General features: G+C 34.1%; 2 protein-coding genes and 2 long non-coding RNA genes across 5 annotated transcripts; all 4 read right to left on the reverse strand.

Moving 5' to 3' along the window:
- Positions 1–1,130: 1,130 nt before the first annotated feature.
- LOC146904679 (small ribosomal subunit protein mS81 (rPPR8)-like) lies at positions 1,131–3,695 on the reverse strand. Of its 2 annotated transcripts, none has more exons than XM_085724676.1 (2): positions 1,619–3,695; positions 1,131–1,195 (listed from the first exon to the last, which is right to left on the reverse strand). In XM_085724676.1, exon 1 carries the CDS (start codon positions 3,571–3,573, stop codon positions 1,687–1,689), a length of 1,887 nt encoding a protein of 628 aa, XP_085580802.1. In that variant the 5' UTR covers positions 3,574–3,695; the 3' UTR covers positions 1,131–1,195; positions 1,619–1,686. The 2 variants fall into 2 exon arrangements, with proteins under 2 accessions (XP_085580802.1, XP_085580803.1); XM_085724677.1 differs by having other exon boundaries at positions 1,131–1,363.
- A 5,560-nt stretch (positions 3,696–9,255) lies between these two features.
- LOC146904680 (uncharacterized) lies at positions 9,256–10,362 on the reverse strand. The gene is made up of 3 exons (XR_015017733.1): positions 10,254–10,362; positions 10,020–10,093; positions 9,256–9,773 (listed from the first exon to the last, which is right to left on the reverse strand). It is a non-coding gene; the product is annotated as an uncharacterized LOC146904680 (long non-coding RNA).
- A 2,336-nt stretch (positions 10,363–12,698) lies between these two features.
- On the reverse strand, positions 12,699–23,634 carry LOC146904681 (uncharacterized). Its single transcript, XR_015017732.1, has 2 exons — positions 23,380–23,634; positions 12,699–22,137 (listed from the first exon to the last, which is right to left on the reverse strand). It is a non-coding gene; the product is annotated as an uncharacterized LOC146904681 (long non-coding RNA).
- A 462-nt stretch (positions 23,635–24,096) lies between these two features.
- Positions 24,097–25,605, reverse strand: LOC146904682 (pentatricopeptide repeat-containing protein At3g02490, mitochondrial-like). The gene has a single exon (XM_085728341.1). The coding sequence runs from the start codon at positions 25,603–25,605 to the stop codon at positions 24,097–24,099; it is 1,509 nt and encodes a 502-aa protein (XP_085584467.1).
- Between the last annotated feature and the right edge of the window lie 623 nt (positions 25,606–26,228).

A 26,228-nucleotide genomic window follows, 5' to 3' on the forward strand; every position in this document is an offset into this window, starting at 1 on the left:
TTTCCACATCGGCAAGGCCAATGAAAGGATAAATTATTTGAATCCATCTGGTTTTAGGATAAATTAATTCAAGATCAATTACTTTCCCACTATGGATTTTTTTTTCCTTCAGAACCAAAGGATTTTTTTTTTTTTTTGGCATAATTACCCCTTAAAACAGTCATGTATTCCTAAACGGCTAAAACATGTGATTGCTCAAGAAATCTTATTAACAATAACATCCAACCAAGTTTAACAACAACTCTTGAAGTCATCAGGCTAAACCAAATTGAAACACACACCCCACCCTCGAGCAAGAACAAACTGTACGAATTCGGTCTATATCAGAATGATAAGAGAACTACAAAGTGACTGATATGAACCACAGACCAACGCATATGTTTGTTGTCCTTCAATAATTGATAGTGATGCTTGAGACAGGGGAGTTACCAACATGTGAAACATAAATTGCATGGAAAAAAAAACTCAGATTGTCAAATTTATTTGGGTTCTTTGGCCTTATCCAATTTCTCACCACAAATTTCTGAACAAATGTCATTGCATAATTTTCTGGAGAGTACATTATGAGATAGATTTTGAACCATTAAGCAGCCAACATACCAGAAGCAGCAGCTTTTTTAGAGTTCGTGGAACAAAAGAGATCCAATACATCAGCACGGATGTGGCGTGAGAAAGAGGTTTTTTAGTAGACATTGTTAACAATATATTACAATTCTAATTCCTGTATGTGCAACGGTAATAATGAAGTTTGAACTTATAAATAATCCCAAACAATCTACTCAAATATTTACCACCAGTCCAATTTAAGTGATAGTAATTAATACTCTAAATTTTAATTAGATAATAAAAGAAGCATGCATAACTACTTTATTAAGAGTATGAACAACTCTAAAATACTGATCATTAACATTCATAGCTTAACAGGATGACATTAAAAGAAAATTATCTAAACTATAGAGTAAAAAGCAACAATTTCAGTTGTTTTCGTCCAACAGTCATATGCTCCTAAAAGTTAAAGGTTCCGCAGCAAACCATGTCACTGCTCAAAAAACCTTATTAAAATAACTAACCAAGTTTAACAACAACTTTTGAAGATTGCTAAAAAAAAACCTTATTAATAACTAACCAAATTTAACAACTCTTGAAATGTGTTGCATTACCATAATTCAGGCTGAAAAACAAGTGGTATCCCCATCTGAAAATTGTTAGTTCCAGGAGAAACAAAGTTACACATTAAATTGAAGGCATCAATCTCTGATAATACTGTTCAAAATAACAGAGGGCCAACCTCATACAGGAACAAATTGTATCATTTTTGTATGCGTAAAAGTGCTCCTCATATAGCATTATCTTGATCTACAATCTATACTAAAACAGTTTAGTAAATCAGAATGACGAGAGAACTACAACGTCCATTGATATCAAGCACCAACCAAAGAATATGTTTGTCGTCCTTCAATAAATAATGAAGCTTGAAACAAGGATTATCGGGAACATGTGAAAAACAAATTGCATGCATAAGATTGTAAAAAAATTATTTGGGTTCTTTGGCCTAATTGAAAGCTAGATTCATCTTGTCATATCAATATTTTAGATGAAGGACAAAATAAATTCTCACCAATTTTCCTTAACAAGTGCCATTGCGCAATCTTCTTGAGAGTACAATTTGAGATACATTTTGTAAACTTAAGCAGCCACCATACCAGAAGAAGCAGCAGCTTCTTTAGTGTTCATGGAACAAAAGAGAGCCAAGACGTCAGCGTCGTCACGAATGAAGCTTGGACATTTTGACAGGAAATTTTGTGCTTCTCCATGCCTTCCTTGCTTGAAGAATGCACTAAACATTACATGGTACACAGATGTAGATGGAAACTTCTTTGAGGTCATTGCCTTGAGTAACAGAACGGCGTCATCACCACTTCCACGCTTTGATATGTGTTCGATGAAGGGTTCGGTAAAAGGAGGGAAACCTTGGGTTCTCATCAGACCCAAAAGATTTAAGGCATCTGTGAATCCTCCCTGAGCCAATAACTTAGTTACCAAAAGCTTGTAAGTAGAATGTCGAGGCTTTAACTCTTTTTCGTTCACCCATTTACAAAGAATCTTGTATGCATCTTTCGCTCTATTCATTTGGCAATATGAATTCATCAACACATCAAAAGTATAGCCCGCAGATGCAACTCCCTCTTTCTCAACCATCTCTTTGAAAGAATCGAAGGCCTTATCAAGGTTCCCACCTACACAATGCCCCTCAACTAAAGATTCCCGCATCTTGCGGTCTGTACTAGACCCATATGCTTCAATTCTATCCACAAACTCATTAGCTTGTTCCTTGTTACCGGTAGCGCCGAGTCGAAATGCAATTTTACGCCTCAAACCACCGCTAGCAACAAACCCACAATCTTCTATTTCCTTCAAAACCTTATTCCACTCCCCAATCCTACCAACACTTGTTAAAGATTTCAGTACAGCATCAGCCATAGAATCTGTCAAAGCATTCCCGTTCCCGGTAAAAACCTTCAACACCCTCGAAAACAAATTCATATCTAACTCCTTAGCAGAAACAACCTTTCTCAACAGAAAGGTAAAGCACGGCGGCGTAGGCTTGTTGACACCAGCCATAGCAAACTCGTATAAATCAACAGCATCCTTAATCATTCTCCTCTTACAAAACCGTCCCAAAACCTTAACAAAAGTCTCCTCTTCCATCTCAAATCCACCACTCCTCATATCACCAACAACCTTCCAAAACCGATCGATCGAATCCTCCCTTCCAAGCACCCTCGCCACCGCATTATAACTCCCTACATCATGCTTAAACAATCCACTCTCCTCCACCCACCTAAAAAATATCAACGCCTTATTCGGCTCCGAACCTAAACTCTCCAAAACCAACTTAACCGATTCACTCGAAAACCCAACATCCAAATCCCTAATCTCCTTCTCCACTTCATCACTCCACACATTTTTCCTCACAATCCTACACAACCTAGTAAATTTCCTCTCAACTGTATCCTTACCAAACAACTCCTTCAACTTCACAGCATCATCATTCATTCCACCCTTTTCAAAATACTCCAACATTCTATCCTTCACCCATTTCGCAACACCAAAACCCTTTTTCCTCATAACAACAACCAAATCCCAAAACTCATCAACAGCTCCATTAATTCCCAACACTCCCAGCATCTGGTTATATGATTTCGAACTCAACTTTTCCGGACAATTCTCCGATACCCATTTGAACAATCTCCGCGCAGAATCAAGATCAGAATCAAATTTCCTCAAAACAGCGTTAACAGCATCGTGATTGATCAAATCAAGGTGTTTGTTAACTTCATTAAGATCTATGGATTTCGAGAATATATCAACGATGACGGTGTGATCGGGATTGGGTTGTGGGATAACTGGTTCGGAAGAGAAATGACGGAAATTAGGGTTTATAAGGAATTTGGAGTGATTGGTGTTGAAACGAAGGGGGGTGAAAGAGAAAGAGCGAAGTGTGTGAGATTGATTGGGGATTTTGTGGTGAGTGCGAAGAAGAAGATGAAGAATGCGCCATTGATTCCTCATTGTTGTTGTGAAGAATGAATCGAAGGATTGAGAGTTGAAATTGTAGTGAGATTTTGAGTGAGAGAAAGAGAGAAATGGGAATTAGGGTTTTAGGGATTTAGAATTTTTTGCTTTGGTTTTTGTTTGGGTCGATTTTAATTTTCAATTTGGTCCTTTTGTAATTGGGCTTCTTTATTATCTCACACCCTTCATGCTTCTTACACACCATTTGACTAGAAATTTGTTGTTGACACATCATCAATGGCTGAAAAACACATGTAAATGACGGAAACGCCCGACAGCAGTTACCTGCCGATAAATAAAAGAACCGGATGCAGCTAACCACCGATGGAGCCGGCGGCAGTTAAGTTCCGAGGATTCCATCGGCAGTTAAGTGCCGATAAGATCCTGATACAAATCCAGGCAGAAGCTCTCTCATTCATTATAACTTTCAAAATCTCACAAAATTTTCCCAATCTCTCTCAAAATCTCTCTAAAAATCTCAATCAAATTTAGTCAACAAAATCACAAGTAAGTAATCATAGTACTAACTTACATTTTAGTTGTTATAAATGTTTTTCTTTTTTAATTTTTGAGTAGATTTACATGTTATAATTCATTTTTGGAGTAGATGTAAGTTGATTAATTTTGTTAAAATGTTTGCAGGATGTTTATGTTATAGTTTGTCCTCTTGAGCTTAGCTCAGTTGGTTGGACAATGCATAAAATATGCAAGGTCCGGGGTTCAAACCCCGGCCACCACAAAAAAAAAATGTTATAGTTTTGAATTTTATGGTTATTTTAGATTTTGGTGTTTTTTAAAAAAAAAAAATAGTTCTTTAGTAGATTTACAAGAGTATATGATTTATTTTAAGAGTAGATATAAGTTGATTAATTTTGTTAAATTTTTTGCATTTTTATGTTATAATTATGATCTTTAAGGTTTATGTATATTTTGCACTCCAAGTGTTTGATGAAATGTCTGAATGAGTTTTTCATTGATTGTTTACTTTTTTATGGTGTAGATTTGAAACAATGACCGATTTGTTCAGTGTTAGCATACGCTTCAATGGTGGAAATTCTCAGATGTTCAAGGTTCGGTACATTAATGTCACGTTAAAAGGTCTCAAGGATCAACTGGATGAAATCAACCAAGGACTCAACCCCGGAGACACAAGGAGGGTGAAATACATTTGGTATGAACATCCAACGTTGGACGATGGGAGAATAACAGTCGGCTAGAAATAAAGAACGACGACGACGTGAGGAGCATGTTCTCGATTTTTTGGCAGCACAGCATGGTTCCGTTGATCGATATGTTTGTCACGTTGCAGAGATCAACTGAAGATATTCTCAACAGTATGATTCCGCCATAAGATTGTGATTAGGTAGGGAATGCACCTTCCAACTACAACAATTGTCTTACCTCTGAAATTGGATAAGTTCAACCTGTTAAACAACAACTCTCAAGCATTCACCTGGGAGTTCTATTGTTTCTTTCAAAAGATTAAATTCTTGTTAGTTTGTTGAAGATGTTGGTATTGAAGTGCCAAAAGATTAAGAGAACACAACATGTATTATGCAGAATTAGTTATAAATTCTTGTTACTTTTACGTGCATTTTTCATACTTAACCTTGTTAACATGGTATGTGAAACATGTGTATTTAGATCCCCGAGAGTCAATATGCTCCCAGAGTGAAGGTGATCGCTTTGTTTAACGTACAATATGTTTATTCTTCTTTTGCGCCCCTTTTGTATTGGCCTTTTTTGGAGGTGGATGCATAGAGGTCATCTATTACAAAACAAACTGTTAAAATTGTTCTTTCATGTGTAGCTTCATGTTGTAGTCGGCATCTTTGAACCGAGCATGTATTGTATACAAAACTGTTAGTTGAAATGCAGTAAAAAAAACCAGTGAAAATGCATTATGTTCTTGTTCTAAGACGTTTCAGATTATATAATTCAAATATGTAAGACCTAGTTCGACTTATCTAATTTGAAATGTCCCAAACACCCCTCCTACATGCAGTCCAAGTATGTTTACATGGGGCTTGAAAATTGACCTTTCAGATTATATAAGTCGGGGAATATATATTTTGTTCGACTTATAGAATTTGAAATGTCCTAGAACCATAATAGAGTGTAGAAAACAGAAATTCAACCAAACACAGTTTGTTAAAAGGACTTGAAGCAAATCCCATTATGGTAGAAGATAGATGACTGCCTTTCTATCCTTAGGATCACCTTGATACTGAAACTGCAATCTCATCCAGTGGGTGTGAATTTCATCAAAACAGAATGGGGTGTTGTTCTTTATCTTCTTGGCAATCGCACACGGTAATTCGTATGTGATGAAAATTAAGCAGCCACATTTAGATTTATCCATATCACACTCAACTGCTCGATTATCCTTGTTTGAGAGATAATGTAAAACGTTCGTTGATATGTTTCTAATCAACTTAGACCACAACATTTTTCCTTTGAACCAATGTTCAGGCAAGATCATGCTCGGGTGTTTTGAGTATGTTGTGACTCTAACATGTTGTGATCAGATGACCACTTTGTACATAAATCGCTCACACTACTAGTCAAATTCTTTTTCAACCAACTGTGCGCAGATTCAACTCTTTTTGTCGTTGTATTTCCCATAAGCATTAATTTTTTTACTCAAAACCTCACAACTTATTCTTGCACCAGTCCCAAATAGAGTTGGAAATAGGTCAGGCTGGCCTATAGGGGTCTACAGCCTGGCCTGTTTATTAAAAAAGTTAGGCTTAGGCTTTTGAAAAAACCTATTTAAGTAAATAGGCTATGCATATGCTACCAAAAAAGACTACGAAGCCTGATAGGTCAGCCTGTTTATGCATAATATTAAAACTTATTTTTTATTTATATTAAAATATAATTTATATTAAACATAAAAATCAAGAAACAATTCAAATAGTGAACTTTTTAAATATGTTTAAGACCTTATATTGAAACAGGATTTTAAGGTCTTATAGTGATAGACAAGCCTTACAGACAAATAAGCTTTAAGGCCGATTTAGCCTATTTAAAAGTAGATAAAATGGATTATTTAATGACTTTAATATGAAGTAGACCTGTAAATAGGCTTTCAGGCTAGGTCAGGCAAAAAAAAAATAGGCCTACGAAAGGTCATAGAGCAGGCTAAGGTTGCAGAAAAAATTCGTACGCCATGCTCAAGCCTATAAAATCCCGGTCTGGCCTATTCCCACCCTAGTCCCAAAATAGTTGTTTTAACATATTCCAAAAATTTATGAAACATGTTGCATATAATTTTGAATTGGTTGTAATTATCAATATACACCTGCTTTGTATCTGAATTCACAATACCCACCCAAGCATTCATTATCGTCTTTACCATTTCTCTTGAATTGTTATCTTTCCCATCCAGCCCATTGAGCTCCTTAACTTTGCAATTTGTCTTACATTTTTCTCTAACATTTTTTCCAATGTGATACTCAGACAACATATTACTAGCCTCTGGGAATACAGTATCAACAACATTCATCAAAGCATTATCCCAATAACTAACAACAAATTTGGGTGAAATATCTTTAAAATTCAACAGATCACGACACATCTCTAGAGCCCAATTGACGTTATATTCCTTCTTATACATCATATAAGCAAAGGCAATATAGAATTTACACCAACAAACTCAAGCAATAGAAGACGATATATGTTGGTCCTATAAGTGGAATCCAACACGAGCATAGTAGAGAACATGTTAGACAACTTAATGGAATCCTGATGCGCCCAGAAAATATTTCTGATATCATCAAAATCAACATACTTCCTACAGTGATACACATACTTATTCTTAACCAATGAGTTCATGAGATGGTGTATATATGTACTCGGACCCGTAATAGACTACCTATACCTATGACATGCATTATAAATATGTTTAGTAGTAGTTGAAGTTCGACCAGTCCTATTCCTTAAATTGGTAAGAATATGCCTCGAAGGAACCTTCAAGTCTCTAAGCAGATGTCGAAAAGAAATGTTAGGAATATGCTTCATTGAATCAAAAATCTTCACTAACAGTTAGGAATAGGAAACTGTTGCGCGAATTTCTTAGCCAAGCTCGTACACTCTTTAAGGGTATGTGTGGCTCTTTGGCAAGCTCCCCCATCGAAGTTGAAGTCAGTGTTGAGGATTGATGCCCCAGGCTGAGCCATGTTTTTAGTATTTTTTTCCCTATTTTTCTTTATCATTCTACCAAAATAAAGATAAATCAATTTCGTAAAAACCATAAATTAAGAAATTTTAGTAAAATTATAGATATGATAAATTCATAAATGATTAAAATACGCAAAATTATGTGTTTCCTCTGTCCCATATCAAGTGACCATATTAGATAATGCACATTATTTACATAACATATTTTGATCATATTTTTCTACTAATATACAAAGACAAAATAACATATAAGATGTTGTTGAGTTTGTCTCGATGAATATTTTCAAAATATCAAATTTTTATAGATTTTTTCTAATGAATAATTAAAATATTAAAGATCGCTTCTTAAAAAAAAAATTAAAGATCGAAATTGTGCATCGCATGTGTGACAAAGTTAACTGCGTTACCAACAATGAATTTGTTCAACTTGTGCCCCTTAAGCATCTAATTAGGGAGGGAAGTCCAGGCTTATGCGATTGGAAAAAAAAATCCGCTTGGAATGGGTGAACCCGCCTTGTGCTCTTGGCTAAGCGGCGGTGGAAATTTTGTATCAATATCATGATATCTGGAGAGAGAGAGAGAGAGAGAGAGAGAGAGAGAGAGAGAGAGAGAGAGAGAGAGAGAGAGAGAGAGAGAAAGATATTCAATTGTGTCACTTAATATTAAAGATCGAAAATATACATTAACATGTGTGACATCATACAATATAATAGAACAATGTTAGTACTCTGTTAAGTTTGTCATTTATCACTTAGATAGAGTGCTTATCTAGTAATCTTTTCTATTATTCTTTATTTTGTAATTTTTAATTGAATATCTAAGTTTTGGTGTTAATAGTATTAGTTTTTTAAAAATAGTTTGAAAGTTGCACTCTTTTTATTCAGTACAATGCAACTTTCAATGTTCTCTCAGCAAATCGAATGAAATTTAGGGGCAACTTTCGAACTATAGATTTAAGTGAGCACTCCTAAATGTACATATGAACAAGAACTAGGAAATCTATGATTAAGAATTTACTGTGTATGCAATTGCAAGTAGTGTCACCTGCAATATTATGAAATTTTATCCGACTTTCCATTTGTGAAAACATAGATGATATTCATCTCAATACCTTTTGCCTTAGGTAACATATATATCAAGTTGTCTCTTTATCACTACAAGAAAATATGTGATTTGCTACGCCCAATTTAGTAGCGAATTCTCAGCTAATTCCTAGCAAACGAGTTTAGCTAGGGATATACTACGGAATACCTATGGATTCGGCCGTAGCATGAATTGAGAGACAAACTTGCTTGGGAAATAATTTCAAGTAAGTCCGTAGCTAGTTTAACAAAAATCCTAGCAATTCCTTAGATAATCCGCAGCAAGAAAGCATTGAAAATGAATTTTCCGTAGCAAAGCAACTGTAACTTATCATAGCAATTTCGCAATAAATGTACAGTAACATAACTATGACTTTACGTAGCAATTCTGTAGCAAATCTACAGCAAAAATTTTAAAAAAAAATTAATGAATCCTAGCAATGACGAACTTTTATCCTTTTAAAAAGTAATATATAAATGGTCTTCCTACTGCCTATTTTCATGATACCCGACGGGTACACTTAAGAAATGACAAGTTACCCATATTTGGAAATATATTATTTTGGGATAATATGATCGATTTCTTTTTCAAAAGATCTTTCGCAAAGACTATGTAAGGTATAGATACACTTACTGACAGTAAAGGCACTAAACTTCGTACAATATGATTCTCGAGAGTTGCTCATCCTCTTCTGTTTTGAGTGCTTCACTAATAGAAGAGGTTGTATCTGTTCATGGTTAATTATCAAATTCAAATAAGCATGATGTTTGTAATGAACAGGATCACATTCAAAAGAAAATAAGCCAAGAAAAGTGTATACCATACAAGCGCACGCGCAAATCCTTCTTTGCTTCTTCAATGTCTTTACCCGATTTCCTGATAATATAACAAATCCTAGCATGTGCGTAGAGCAAATAAACTGCGGTATTCCCCTGTTACACAAAAATCTTAGGAAAAGGTGAGACATAAATAACTTCAAATTGTAAAGTTACCCTATACTTCAAAGGGTCCAAATATAGTGGTATTTTAATCCATTGTTATCAAAAGTTACCCTATACTTCAAAGGGTCCAAATATAGTGGAAAACGGCCTAAATAAAATGGCTACTAAATCTACCAGATTCTTTACTGTAAGTTCACAAGCCAACTCTCAATTTGTATGCAGTGAATGCCACCTTACCTTATCACTAAGCATGTGCTTAAAATCGAATGTGTGATTCGTTAATCTGTTGATCTTCAAGTCAGCACATATACCTGTAAACACAGATCAAAAGAACGAACATAAGGGACTATAAGCCTACGAGTCATTTAGAAATTGCAAGTGACATGCATGATTGTAAAGACTTCCATCACAGGATGTTGATTTTGCTTTAAAGCAGGAGAATGAAAAAGGCTTAAAGTTAAAGAAGCTTACTTAGCAGCCCCGTAACCAATTGTCTCTGATGTTTTCTCAATCTCCTCCTCAGACCAATCATTAGTTGTATCTAGAAGAATATAGAATATGGAATGATACCTTTATGGTGTCTAGACACTAAAATTATTAATGTCACCAATTTTCTTTTCAGTTCAAAAATAACTATTTGGAAATAGAATCAACATAAAAACAAATTAGTTAGTTACCTGGAAGAAATGAATGGGCAGGGAATTCCAAGATTTTGAGGAATGTCAAAGCTGATAAAAGAATTCAAGCTGATAAAAATGATACCATCAAAATTGATCAGGGCAATGATGGGTGACGTTACGTACATGGGTATTGATCTGAGCAAGGTTTGTGAAATTGAGAAAATCATCTACATTTTTCATGATCTTTTTGAGCTTCTTGAATCCACTATAGGGAGCTTCTTCTGCTCCTGAGCTTGCATGTATTCCTGATAGGTCCTGCAGAACTTCATCTTCTCATACAAACATGAGAGAAAGAGAATTCGAACAACATGATTATTAATAGAAAGAAAATAAACAAAAGAAAGATAAACAGGGCACAAAAGTGAATAATAATAATAATAGTAATAGTAATAGTAATAGTAATAATAATAATAATAATAATAATAATAATAATAATAATAATAATAATAATAATAATAATAATAATAATAAGAAGAAGAAGAAGAAGCAGAAGGAATGGGTTTGAATTTGAAGTTTGAGTTATAGTTTCCCCATAAACATATCTATCTCAAATTATTTTTGTTCTACGGAACATGTTAACGGCTTGATGTGTGAATTAAGGATACTATTGTACTTATACATTACTCACCATAAAAAAGTCAAACATTTGACTTTTTACTTTAATTATATATTTGTGTTAAAATCAATCAGTATTATAATGAAGCTAAATTACACATGAGGTCCTATTTGATTATAACAAACTGGTCCTTTAAGTTTTTTTTTTTTGGTATGCGAACGAAACAGAACTCTTTCATTCTGGAACCAAAACGCACCACTTTCCTTACATTATAATCTATTTTATTCCCCTTTTAATATGCAGCAAATATATAACAGACTACATATATTATACTACGCCATAATCTAATCAATCTACCAAACACTACCTAAATCTCATGCAACAACGTGTAAGTTTAGGAAAAATGAATGGCATTTGTGCATTAATTGGTGTCAATGACCACCGTGTCATCCTTAGTCAAACATTGAAACAAGAACTATGCCACTGTCAGATTAGTCAAAATGATAACCTGTTGTGCCTACTTCCTTTCTATCATCATCAATACCAAGATATATTCACTTGCACTCCGGCAGTCAATAAAATAAATGATCAAATTTTGCATCAATAGAAACAATATTATGATTAGTCTACTAGAATAAAACACCAGAAGTCATCCCCACCTTCAATACTTTTCTATATCCATTTGGCCGTTCATAAGCTCTTGTCACTATTTCCAACAAAGAGACTTCAGAAATGGAAGCTCACCATGAAAACTAAAGTTTCTGCTCGTAGCATTCAGGTCAACCTAATTAAGAAATTTTGATGTAGCTGCTTGACAAATACGCATACACCATAAACAATGGCTGCAAGGAAACTTAATTCATGACATATAAACACCTGATAGAAACCCACTAGTTGTTGCATTTTAGATGTCAAGCTTTACACATAGCAACAAACCGTATCCACCCGGTTACCTTTACTAACTGATATTTAGAGTTTAGGGACAGCAAACTCTATTCATACACATATAACACTGACCATGAACAACAGCAACATATATGACAATTCGAAAAAAAAAATCATTTAAAGCAATTGAATATTAAATCATATCGCATATAACTGATGTAGTATTTTTACAACAATCAAAAGTAAGTATTTTTGTGTATCGTCTCCACAGGGACTAGCGCGATATTCAAGCCATTCAACAATCAATATTATTCTAAGTGTATGGTTTAAAAGTTTGTTTGTTTAAAACTATTCTAAAAAATTTACGTTAAAATAAATAGAGATGAGATAGGGCAATTTCGCTTGCGGTTAGAGACACTCAACCAAGCGTAACAACTGCAATCTCACGATCAAATAACAGACTCTAGCTTTATAACCAATATTATCACAATCATTTCTACAATATCCTTCGTGTCCAAAGCGATATCGTTATTTCTAAGTTATCATTTAAACATTCGTGTCCAAATCCCTTAAAAGATAACAAAGTCGATCGGATAACTTAATCGACCGTGTCCAGCCTGACTAAATGTTCGAAAGCATTAAGTTCTTGATTAAAAGTGATTATCAAAGATTTACAAACTTGTCAAGAGTGATATAACTTAAGATAGATTGTTATTCTAGTTCTAGATTCAAAAGTTCGTGTCCAAATCATCTTGAATCTCTTTGAAAGCATTAAACACAAGAATAACAACAATATTGAATCATTAAGCTAGAACCTTATACATTAAAAGATCAAAAGATTACATAATAGCTTGTTTGATTACCTCAATACTACAAGAGTAGATAATAGCTACACATAGACATGTAAACTATGCAAGAGATGAAGAAAAGATGAAGATTCCATGTCAAGATCCTTCGAGTCCAAAGCGATCTTGAGTTGAATCTACTCCTCAACCACTTTGCTTTGTGTTTCTCTAGAAATGCCATCTCTCCAAAAAATGGTGCTGCTTTTACAATGGTGTGATACCCTTTTTTACTCCAAAATGTGAATGTTCCTGTACAAGAAAGCTACCCAAAAAAACGTGTTTTTGCTCTCTGCCAAAACAGTATATGCCGCCCCCTTTTTATCTAGCATGATGCCTTTCCTTTGTCTTCTCTCGGGTCAAAATCTCTCACTTGGTCAAAGCCCAACTTTTCATCTAATTATGCATATATTTCTATTCACACCTCCATTTCTTGTTAGACTAGACAAGTGGTACAACACTAGTTGTTTCTCATTCTCTTTAACCATAAAAATATGTCACACTAATTAACCAATAATAGTAATAATATACTACTTGATTCAATAAATCAAAAAGCGATAATTTATTTAAAATGAGTCTAAAATTAAACACTATACTAATAGAAATAAACTAAAAACTTAATGAAAAAGACTCTAAAAATGTGATATGACGGACTGTCATCACAACCCCAAACTTGAATCATTCCTTGTCCTCAAGGAATTCACTTGTAATATTGACAATCGACAGTCAAATAACAATTACCTAATCAAGCGATAGTACACAAAAGTTCATCTCCCTACTAGCTAAAAATGAGCTAGTTTGACTTGATTGCATCCACCATACACAACTCCACTCAACAATTTGATAAGGGTTCACACACAGTCGACGTGCTGGTCTACATATTACCATACGCTTGAAAAGTTTCTAAACGTCAATTAAAATCAATGTCATTACACACTTTGAGGTCTTTAAGGGTTATAACGGGGCTTAGGTAAAGGTGGGATAATATTTGGATAAGTAGGCTACACAAAATTTGAGTTAGTCACTCCTACGGAAATTAAAGCACATATTCAATCCCTCATCCACCCTTTGAAACAACAATTGTAAAGGTACTAGAGATTATTTGTAACTATCGGGACAATCGAGTTTGAAATTACTCAGATTTTTCATTGTTTGTCCCCTTTTTCTTTTCATTCTATTTTTTTTATACACCATTTTTGTGTGTATTTTTTTTCATGCTTTGTTCTTTGTTCTCTAGTACCCCACCCCAAACTTAGTTGGTTGCAAATTACAAAAGCAACCCCAAACTTATTGTTTAGCAACACCCTACTTAGCCTAACTCAAATATAACATTTTGGGTTAAATCCTAAAAGTCTCTAGGCTAAATATGTAGTTTGTCACCGAACAAAAAGATTTAAACCTACCGGCTCAATTTGGCTTTCAAAAAGGATAATTTCAAATTAAATAAGGGTAGGCTTCAAAGGCTCACAGGACCAAGCACTTTCGCCTCGGTGTGTAAATGACAAAGACCAATCAACAATAAAGAAACAATGCAAGTTCTAGAAATGTAGTTGCACGAAACACTCTATATAAGTAAATTGAAAAATAAAATTTGGCTATGAACCTTACAGTGTTAGATTTCTGGGAGTTGTGACTACCTATCACATATGCCGTACACTTCGCCTTTGAATTTCAAGTCACTACCTCCTTATGAACTTTTGGAATACCGCTTGACTACACAATTGTTACTAAACTGGAAAAAGTCAATAAACAAGCAAATTCATCAATAATTAACAAGTTCAAATTCAATTACATAACAGGGGGTACACTGAATTATTCAAATAAACAACACAACAATTAAAAGTTAAACTAACACAACTGACATCTGACAAATACGAGTTATTGTAAAAGAACTGATGTGGACTTTGATTTTTTTTTCGTCCATCTTTTCACTTCTTTTTTTTTCGAATAGAAATACCTTCTTCCCCTTTTGTTCGCATAATTATTTCCTTGCTAAGTAACCGTTCCTTTTTCTCTGCAACCATCATCACTTCTTCAATCTGAAACGGATATAACTAACAAGAAATTTTTCTTTGAATTCCAAAGAGGGGTTAGTGCAAACAACTATACAATAGCAAAAAATATTTACAAATTATATACAAATGCTCAAAACAATACAAATTGTCGTGATGATTAAAATATCTAAATGCCAGTCCCCGGCAACGGCGCCATTTTGATGTAGTATTTTTACAACAATCAAAAGTAAGTATTTTTGTGTATCGTCTCCACAGGGACTAGCGCGATATTCAAGCCATTCAACAATCAATATTGTTCTAAGTGTATGGTTTAAAAGTTTGTTTGTTTAAAACTATTCTAAAAAATTTACGTTAAAATAAATAGAGATGAGATAGGGCAATTTCGCTTGCGGTTAGAGACACTCAACCAAGCGTAACAACTGCAATCTCACGATCAAATAACAGACTCTAACTTTATAACCAATATTATCACAATCATTTCTACAATATCCTTCGTGTCCAAAGCGATATCGTTATTTCTAAGTTATCATTTAAACATTCGTGTCCAAATCCCTTAAAAGATAACAAAATCGATCGGATAACTTAATCGACCGTGTCCAGCCTGACTAAATGTCCGAAAGCATTAAGTTCTTGATTAAAAGTGATTATCAAAGATTTACAAACTTGTCAAGAGTGATATAACTTAAGATAGATTGTTATTCTAGTTCTAGATTCAAGAGTTCGTGTCCAAATCATCTTGAATCTCTTTGAAAGCATTAAACACAAGAATAACAACAATATTGAATCATTAAGCTAGAACCTTATACATTAAAAGATCAAAAGATTACATAATAGCTTGTTTGATTACCTCAATACTACAAGAGTAGATAATAGCTACACATAGACATGTAAACTATGCAAGAGATGAAGAAAAGATGAAGATTCCATGTCAAGATCCTTCGAGTCCAAAGCGATCTTGAGTTGAATCTACTCCTCAACCACTTTGCTTTGTGTTTCTCTAGAAATGCCATCTCTCCAAAAAATGGTGCTGCTTTTACAATGGTGTGATACCCTTTTTTACTCCAAAATGTGAATGTTCCTGTACAAGAAAGCTACCCAAAAAAACGTGTTTTTGCTCTCTGCCAAAACAGTATATGCCGCCCCCTTTTTATCTAGCATGATGCCTTTCCTTTGTCTTCTCTCGGGTCAAAATCTCTCACTTGGTCAAAGCCCAACTTTTCATCTAATTATGCATATATTTCTATTCACACCTCCATTTCTTGTTAGACTAGACAAGTGGTACAACACTAGTTGTTTCTCATTCTCTTTAACCATAAAAATATGTCACACTAATTAACCAATAATAGTAATAATATACTACTTGATTCAATAAATCAAAAAGCGATAATTTATTTAAAATGAGTCTAAAATTAAACACTATACTAATAGAAATAAACTAAAAACTTAATGAAAAAGACTCTAAAAATGTGATATGACGGACTGTCATCACAACCCCAAACTTGAATCATTCCTTGTCCTCAAGGAATTCACTTGTAATATTGACAATCGACAGTCAAATAACAATTACCTAATCAAGCGATAGTACACAAAAGTTCATCTCCCTACTAGCTAAAAATGAGCTAGTTTGACTTGATTGCATCCACCATACACAACTCCACTCAACAATTTGATAAGGGTTCACACACAGTCGACGTGCTGGTCTACATATTACCATACGCTTGAAAAGTTTCTAAACGTCAATTAAAATCAATGTCATTACACACTTTGAGGTCTTTAAGGGTTATAACGGGGCTTAGGTAAAGGTGGGATAATATTTGGATAAGTAGGCTACACAAAATTTGAGTTAGTCACTCCTACGGAAATTAAAGCACATATTCGATCCCTCATCCACCCTTTGAAACAACAATTGTAAAGGTACTAGAGATTATTTGTAACTATCGGGACAATCGAGTTTGAAATTACTCAGATTTTTCATTGTTTGTCCCCTTTTTCTTTTCATTCTATTTTTTTTATACACCATTTTTGTGTGTATTTTTTTCATGCTTTGTTCTTTGTTCTCTAGTACCCCACCCCAAACTTAGTTGGTTGCAAATTACAAAAGCAACCCCAAACTTATTGTTTAGCAACACCCTACTTAGCCTAACTGAAATATAACATTTTGGGTTAAATCCTAAAAGTCTCTAGGCTAAATATGTAGTTTGTCACCGAACAAAAAGATTTAAACCTACCGGCTCAATTTGGCTTTCAAAAAGGATAATTTCAAATTAAATAAGGGTAGGCTTCAAAGGCTCACAGGACCAAGCACTTTCGCCTCGGTGTGTAAATGACAAAGACCAATCAACAATAAAGAAACAATGCAAGTTCTAGAAATGTAGTTGCACGAAACACTCTATATAAGTAAATTGAAAAATAAAATTTGGCTATGAACCTTACAGTGTTAGATTTCTGGGAGTTGTGACTACCTATCACATATGCCGTACACTTCGCCTTTGAATTTCAAGTCACTACCTCCTTATGAACTTTTGGAATACCGCTTGACTACACAATTGTTACTAAACTGGAAAAAGTCAATAAACAAGCAAATTCATCAATAATTAACAAGTTCAAATTCAATTACATAACAGGGGGTACACTGAATTATTCAAATAAACAACACAACAATTAAAAGTTAAACTAACACAACTGACATCTGACAAATACGAGTTATTGTAAAAGAACTGATGTGGACTTTGATTTTTTTTTCGTCCATCTTTTCACTTCTTTTTTTTCGAATAGAAATACCTTCTTCCCCTTTTGTTCGCATAATTATTTCCTTGCTAAGTAACCGTTCCTTTTTCTCTGCAACGATCATCACTTCTTCAATCTGAAACGGATATAACTAACAAGAAATTTTTCTTTGAATTCCAAAGAGGGGTTAGTGCAAACAACTATACAATAGCAAAAAATATTTACAAATTATATACAAATGCTCAAAACAATACAAATTGTCGTGATGATTAAAATATCTAAACGCCAGTCCCCGGCAACGGCGCCATTTTGATGTAGTATTTTTACAACAATCAAAAGTAAGTATTTTTGTGTATCGTCTCCACAGGGACTAGCGCGATATTCAAGCCATTCAACAATCAATATTGTTCTAAGTGTATGGTTTAAAAGTTTGTTTGTTTAAAACTATTCTAAAAAATTTACGTTAAAATAAATAGAGATGAGATAGGGCAATTTCGCTTGCGGTTAGAGACACTCAACCAAGCGTAACAACTGCAATCTCACGATCAAATAACAGACTCTAACTTTATAACCAATATTATCACAATCATTTCTACAATATCCTTCGTGTCCAAAGCGATATCGTTATTTCTAAGTTATCATTTAAACATTCGTGTCCAAATCCCTTAAAAGATAACAAAGTCGATCGGATAACTTAATCGACCGTGTCCAGCCTGACTAAATGTCCGAAAGCATTAAGTTCTTGATTAAAAGTGATTATCAAAGATTTACAAACTTGTCAAGAGTGATATAACTTAAGATAGATTGTTATTCTAGTTCTAGATTCAAGAGTTAGTGTCCAAATCATCTTGAATCTCTTTGAAAGCATTAAACACAAGAATAACAACAATATTGAATCATTAAGCTAGAACCTTATACATTAAAAGATCAAAAGATTACATAATAGCTTGTTTGATTACCTCAATACTACAAGAGTAGATAATAGCTACACATAGACATGTAAACTATGCAAGAGATGAAGAAAAGATGAAGATTCCATGTCAAGATCCTTCGAGTCCAAAGCGATCTTGAGTTGAATCTACTCCTCAACCACTTTGCTTTGTGTTTCTCTAGAAATGTCATCTCTCCAAAAAATGGTGCTGCTTTTACAATGGTGTGATACCCTTTTTTACTCCAAAATGTGAATGTTCCTGTACAAGAAAGCTACCCAAAAAAACGTGTTTTTGCTCTCTGCCAAAACAGTATATGCCGCCCCCTTTTTATCTAGCATGATGCCTTTCCTTTGTCTTCTCTCGGGTCAAAATCTCTCACTTGGTCAAAGCCCAACTTTTCATCTAATTATGCATATATTTCTATTCACACCTCCATTTCTTGTTAGACTAGACAAGTGGTACAACACTAGTTGTTTCTCATTCTCTTTAACCATAAAAATATGTCACACTAATTAACCAATAATAGTAATAATATACTACTTGATTCAATAAATCAAAAAGCGATAATTTATTTAAAATGAGTCTAAAATTAAACACTATACTAATAGAAATAAACTAAAAACTTAATGAAAAAGACTCTAAAAATGTGATATGACGGACTGTCATCACAACCCCAAACTTGAATCATTCCTTGTCCTCAAGGAATTCACTTGTAATATTGACAATCGACAGTCAAATAACAATTACCTAATCAAGCGATAGTACACAAAAGTTCATCTCCCTACTAGCTAAAAATGAGCTAGTTTGACTTGATTGCATCCACCATACACAACTCCACTCAACAATTTGATAAGGGTTCACACACAGTCGACGTGCTGGTCTACATATTACCATACGCTTGAAAAGTTTCTAAACGTCAATTAAAATCAATGTCATTACACACTTTGAGGTCTTTAAGGGTTATAACGGGGCTTAGGTAAAGGTGGGATAATATTTGGATAAGTAGGCTACACAAAATTTGAGTTAGTCACTCCTACGGAAATTAAAGCTCATATTCAATCCCTCATCCACCCTTTGAAACAACAATTGTAAAGGTACTAGAGATTATTTGTAACTATCGGGACAATCGAGTTTGAAATTACTCAGATTTTTCATTGTTTGTCCCCTTTTTCTTTTCATTCTATTTTTTTTATACACCATTTTTGTGTGTATTTTTTTCATGCTTTGTTCTTTGTTCTCTAGTACCCCACCCCAAACTTAGTTGGTTGCAAATTACAAAAGCAACCCCAAACTTATTGTTTAGCAACACCCTACTTAGCCTAACTCAAATATAACATTTTGGGTTAAATCCTAAAAGTCTCTAGGCTAAATATGTAGTTTGTCACCGAACAAAAAGATTTAAACCTACCGGCTCAATTTGGCTTTCAAAAAGGATAATTTCAAATTAAATAAGGGTAGGCTTCAAAGGCTCACAGGACCAAGCACTTTCGCCTCGGTGTGTAAATGACAAAGACCAATCAACAATAAAGAAACAATGCAAGTTCTAGAAATGTAGTTGCACGAAACACTCTATATAAGTAAATTGAAAAATAAAATTTGGCTATGAACCTTACAGTGTTAGATTTCTGGGAGTTGTGACTACCTATCACATATGCCGTACACTTCGCCTTTGAATTTCAAGTCACTACCTCCTTATGAACTTTTGGAATACCGTTTGACTACACAATTGTTACTAAACTGGAAAAAGTCAATAAACAAGCAAATTCATCAATAATTAACAAGTTCAAATTCAATTACATAACAGGGGGTACACTGAATTATTCAAATAAACAACACAACAATTAAAAGTTAAACTAACACAACTGACATCTGACAAATACGAGTTATTGTAAAAGAACTGATGTGGACTTTGATTTTTTTTTCGTCCATCTTTTCACTTCTTTTTTTTTCGAATAGAAATACCTTCTTCCCCTTTTGTTCGCATAATTATTTCCTTGCTAAGTAACCGTTCCTTTTTCTCTGCAACCATCATCACTTCTTCAATCTGAAACGGATATAACTAACAAGAAATTTTTCTTTGAATTCCAAAGAGGGGTTAGTGCAAACAACTATACAATAGCAAAAAATATTTACAAATTATATACAAATGCTCAAAACAATACAAATTGTCGTGATGATTAAAATATCTAAATGCCAGTCCCCGGCAACGGCGCCATTTTGATGTAGTATTTTTACAACAATCAAAAGTAAGTATTTTTGTGTATCGTCTCCACAGGGACTAGCGCGATATTCAAGCCATTCAACAATCAATATTGTTCTAAGTGTATGGTTTAAAAGTTTGTTTGTTTAAAACTATTCTAAAAAATTTACGTTAAAATAAATAGAGATGAGATAGGGCAATTTCGCTTGCGGTTAGAGACACTCAACCAAGCGTAACAACTGCAATCTCACGATCAAATAACAGACTCTAACTTTATAACCAATATTATCACAATCATTTCTACAATATCCTTCGTGTCCAAAGCGATATCGTTATTTCTAAGTTATCATTTAAACATTCGTGTCCAAATCCCTTAAAAGATAACAAAGTCGATCGGATAACTTAATCGACCGTGTCCAGCCTGACTAAATGTCCGAAAGCATTAAGTTCTTGATTAAAAGTGATTATCAAAGATTTACAAACTTGTCAAGAGTGATATAACTTAAGATAGATTGTTATTCTAGTTCTAGATTCAAGAGTTAGTGTCCAAATCATCTTGAATCTCTTTGAAAGCATTAAACACAAGAATAACAACAATATTGAATCATTAAGCTAGAACCTTATACATTAAAAGATCAAAAGATTACATAATAGCTTGTTTGATTACCTCAATACTACAAGAGTAGATAATAGCTACACATAGACATGTAAACTATGCAAGAGATGAAGAAAAGATGAAGATTCCATGTCAAGATCCTTCGTGTTCAAAGCGATCTTGAGTTGAATCTACTCCTCAACCACTTTGCTTTGTGTTTCTCTCGAAATGCCATCTCTCCAAAAAATGGTGCTGCTTGTACAACCATGGTGTGATACCCTTTTTTACTCCAAAATGTGAATGTTCCTGTACAAGAAAGCTACCCAAAAAAACGTGTTTTTGCTCTGCCAAAACAGTATATGCCGCCCCCTTTTTATCTAGCATGATGCCTTTCCTTTGTCTTCTCTCGGGTCAAAATCTCTCACTTGGTCAAAGCCCAACTTTTCATCTAATTATGCATATATTTCTATTCACACCTCCATTTCTTGTTAGACTAGACATGTGGTACAACACTAGTTGTTTCTCATTCTCTTTAACCATAAAAATATGTCACACTAATTAACCAATAATAGTAATAATATACTACTTGATTCAATAAATCAAAAAGCGATAATTTATTTAAAATAAGTCTAAAATTAAACACTATACTAATAGAAATAAACTAAAAACTTAATGAAAAAGACTCTAAAAATGTGATATGATGGACTGTCATCAATAACCGCTTAAGAAAGTTGAGCACGCGATATGTGTAGCTTTATAACACAGTAGCAAGCCATCCCCTACATGGAAAGCCAGCACTCTCTGGAAGTGTAGCTTCATGGCCAATGCAGGCACATCAAAATGATCCATAATGAAAAAACCAGATTACTAGCTATCATATAACTTCACACTTTTAGGCATGATCCACTGCAGTACTCTACTTTCTACAAATTGAATAAATTTTTTCATAATGTCAGTCCCTACTCCCTGTTAAATACCAAGAACTTCAGCATTTTCATGAATTAAATTAAACTACATCAAGCCACACTAGAATACCTTATATCCCAAAGCTAAAACCAAAAAATCAGAGCTACATTATAAAAACTAGAACTATAGGTCAAAGAAAACTAGAAAGCTAATGAAAAAATCCGTCCAAATATTGCATAACTAGTTAGACCGACTTTTATTGCTTCCACAACAACAACCAAGCCTTATCCCACAAAGTGGGATTGACTACATAGATCAAACGAAGCCATAATGTTTTATTATATAACTTATTTCTATCCAACTCATTAATCTCTAAATCATTTTTAATAGTTTTTCTAGTTCTAGCTCTAGTGATTTGAATATTGTTCATTTGATCTAGCCACCTTACTACGGAGTCCACATGTCTTCTCTCTGCATGCCAAAAATGCATATGTATAGTCTAGTCTACCTTATTTCCAACATCTTTTTAACTATACTTGTTATCTCAACTATTAAAAATGGATTGAAGGAGAATGAATAAATAACCTCAAAGACCTATAGTCCTTGCATTAAATCTCATGTTGCACTTGCAAATCCCTTACTTATAAGTAGAATGTCCAAGTTCAACTAGTGCAAAGGTATTTTTCACACACATGAAGCAACTCTAGATTCAGTTCAACTAAAATCTAGATACTATATTCAACCCTTCCCATGCCTAAATTCTTATTCACACACATGTTAAATTGCAAAATCAAATCAAAGTGGTAATTGCAACTGAAAATCAAATCTAGAAACAAGCTTCATTTCATCACAGCATAAAAAAAGCTTAATACCATAGTCTAAATCTAGAACGATTCATTAATATACCTAAAACTATTTCATTCTCTGCCTCATGCAACAAAGTTTAAAATGGCAATTCATTTCTATGAACAACAAACACTTACATGTAGACACACTACTCATTAATTACTACTACTTCTCGACATAAAACACTGACATGTAGAACTACTATTTTAACTAAAATTTTGGTTGAAGCATTTTATCAAACAGAAAACATGCAAGTTAATTTTGATTCATAACTAAAAAATTTGAGTTAAATTGCAATTCATAACAGAAACACATCATGGATCGAAGATAATTTTGATGAGATCTAAACGAAATCGAAAGTGCGGAAGCGAAAACGAAAGCGAGAAACAGAAGAAGAATCTGAGAAAAGTTACCTTAGAAAGAAAGAGTGAAGCTCGATGGATGAATTGTGTAGCTCGACGGTGAGATTCGACAGTGAAGTTGGACGGTGTGAAGCTTGACGGTGAGAGCCGGCGATGAAGTATTGAAATTCGACGGTGGAGGAGGTGGATTTGACGGTGAAGCTCGATTGAGTTTGGCGGTGAAGAGAGAATCCACGACGGTGGAGTTCGATCGATTGTGGGTTCGACGATGAAGTACGAGGGTGAAGAGAGAACGTTGAATGTCTATTGGTGAAAAACCGTGACATATAATAATAATAATAATAATAATAATAATAATAATAATAATAATAATAATAATAATAATAATAATAATAATAAATGAGATAAAATGAAATAATGTATTATATTAATTAAGTAATAGCGTTTTAAAAAAAAAAGTAATAGCCATTTTTTTAGAGGAATAGTAATTCAGCGTATTTTAGTAGTATTTTTAATTGAGATTTGCTAGTAACACAGTTTCTAGTAAAATAATGGTAGCAAAATCTATATTTTCTTGTAGTGTATATAGCAATCAATAGATCAATGTGTCCTAATTCTTTGCAATTTTGCATGACTTATATAACTTGTGTTATTCTAATTTAAGGACCATATTTAAGCTTTAAAATTACTAGCTTAACTTCTAAAGTTTAATTATTTAGTCATTAATTATGGGATGTTACTAATATGGCACTGTCTTTACAAGTTACATTATGAGCTACATTTTGTAAACTTAAGCAGCCAATTACAGCCCAACATACCAGATTCTTTAGAGTTCATGGAACAAGAGAGATCTAAAAGATCAGCATAGTCTTGAATGTGGCTTGGACATTTGGAGAGGAAACTTTGTGCTTCTTTGTGTCGCCCTCTTCCTCGCAAGGCGATAAACATACAGTGGTATAAATACTTAGATGGAACCTTTGAGGTAGTAATTACCTGGAGAAGCAGAACGGCATCGTCAACACTTCCCCAGATTGATATGTTGTCTATAGAGCAGTCAATAAAAAGAGGAAACCTTAGACGTGGACAATTTTCGCAATATGAATTCATTAACAAATCAAAAGCATTGGTTGCAGATGCAACTCCCTCTATTTTAACTATCTCTTTCAAAGATTCAAAGCCTTTTTCAAAGTTGTGGTAAGATAATATATAATCTTGCATCCTGAGATATGGAGTAGACCAAGCAGATTCTTCGATTCTGTTCGCGAATTCATCAGCTTGCTCATTGTAACCAGCAGCACGAAGTCGAAATGCAATAGTACCAAGCAAAAGACCAGAAGCAACAAACCCATCATTTTCATGTTCCATTACCTTCAAAACCTTGTTAAATTCGCCAATTCTACCAGCACTGAATAAAGACTTTTGTACTTCTTCAACATCATCGTCACTCAAAACATTTCCATTTTCGGTAAAAACTTTTGCAACCCTTGAAAACAAATCCATATCGAGCTCCTTCGAAGAAACAATATTACTCAATATATTTCTACAACCTAGGCACTTGTTAGGACCAGCCATAACAAACTCATAAAGCTTAACAGCATCCTTAAGCATTCTCTTCAAACTAAACCTTTCATGAAAGGAAAGATAGGTCTTTTCTCCTATCTTGAATCCAGCTCTCCTCATATCATAAACTAACTTCCAAAACTGATCAATCAAATGCTCGCTTTGAAGAATCATCGCCATCTTAGTATACGTACTTTCGTCATGCTTAAACTGCCCACTCTTCTCCACCCACCTGAAAAATAGTAAAGCTTTATTCGACGCATTTTCTAAATTTTGCAAGGCCAACTCAACAAAGTCACTAGAGAACTCAGTTTTTGCGAGATAGGGTTCATAAGGAAATTGATAAAGGGTGGGGAATTTGAAATATTTGCGAGAATATATCCTCTCAAATCTATCCTTATCAAACAATTCCCTGGATTTCGCAGCCTCACCATCCATTCCACCCTTTTCAACCTTCCTTGCGTTAAGAGCATCGTGACTAATCGAAACGTGATTTGAATCGAGGTCTTTGTTGATGGCACTAAGGAGTTTTGAGAATATATCCACGGTGTTTGCGAGAACGGGTTCGGAAGAGAAATGGTTGAAATTAAGGTTTATATGGAATTTGGAATGGTTGGTGTTGGGAATGGAAGAGAAAGTGCCAAGTGGAAGAGATTGATTGGGAATTTTGTTATGAGTGCGAAGAAGAAGTTGAATAACGGGAGATTGATTTGTCATTGTTGTGAAAGAACCAGTTGATGGAATGAGATTTTGAGTGAGGGAAAGAAGGAAATGGAAACTAGGGTTTTAAGGTTTTGGATTCTTTTATCCTTTTTTTTTGTGGATTTTTGAGTTTTGATTTGGGCTTTCTGAACTTGGAGTATGTAGATATTTATGCTTTCACAGCCATTCAAACGAAATAAGCAAATATTTGATTTTTTTTTTTGACAAATATTTGATTTTTTTTGTCAAGTAGTTTGGTGGCTAGAATTCATCTTTTTCAAGGTGAATAACACATATTCGATTTAGTTCCAATATTTTAGAAGTTTCTATTAGGAAAAGATAGAAATGATTCTTATTGATGAAAAAGAGTGGTTACAGAGTATATATACAAATATGAAGGTGTATCATAAGGAAACATGAGCTAGCAAGTAGTAAACTATTGTTGCTTGAGCGCCAAGTTATCTTGTTCCTTTGTTTTCTTTTCTTCATTCTCTGAATACTCTAATATCCCCCCACAAGATGGAAGCTGATAGATGTCTTTCAGTTCCATCTTGGACAAGAGGCAAGAAAAATGCTTAGGCAGCAGAGACATGGTAAAGAAGTCAGCTAACTGCTCCTGAGAAGAAACTGGAAGCAGT

Source organism: Medicago sativa, chromosome 7 (genome assembly GCF_051527215.1).
Source record: "Medicago sativa cultivar Bolivia chromosome 7, Bolivia_mono, whole genome shotgun sequence".
Classification (NCBI taxonomy): Eukaryota; Viridiplantae; Streptophyta; class Magnoliopsida; order Fabales; family Fabaceae; genus Medicago; species Medicago sativa.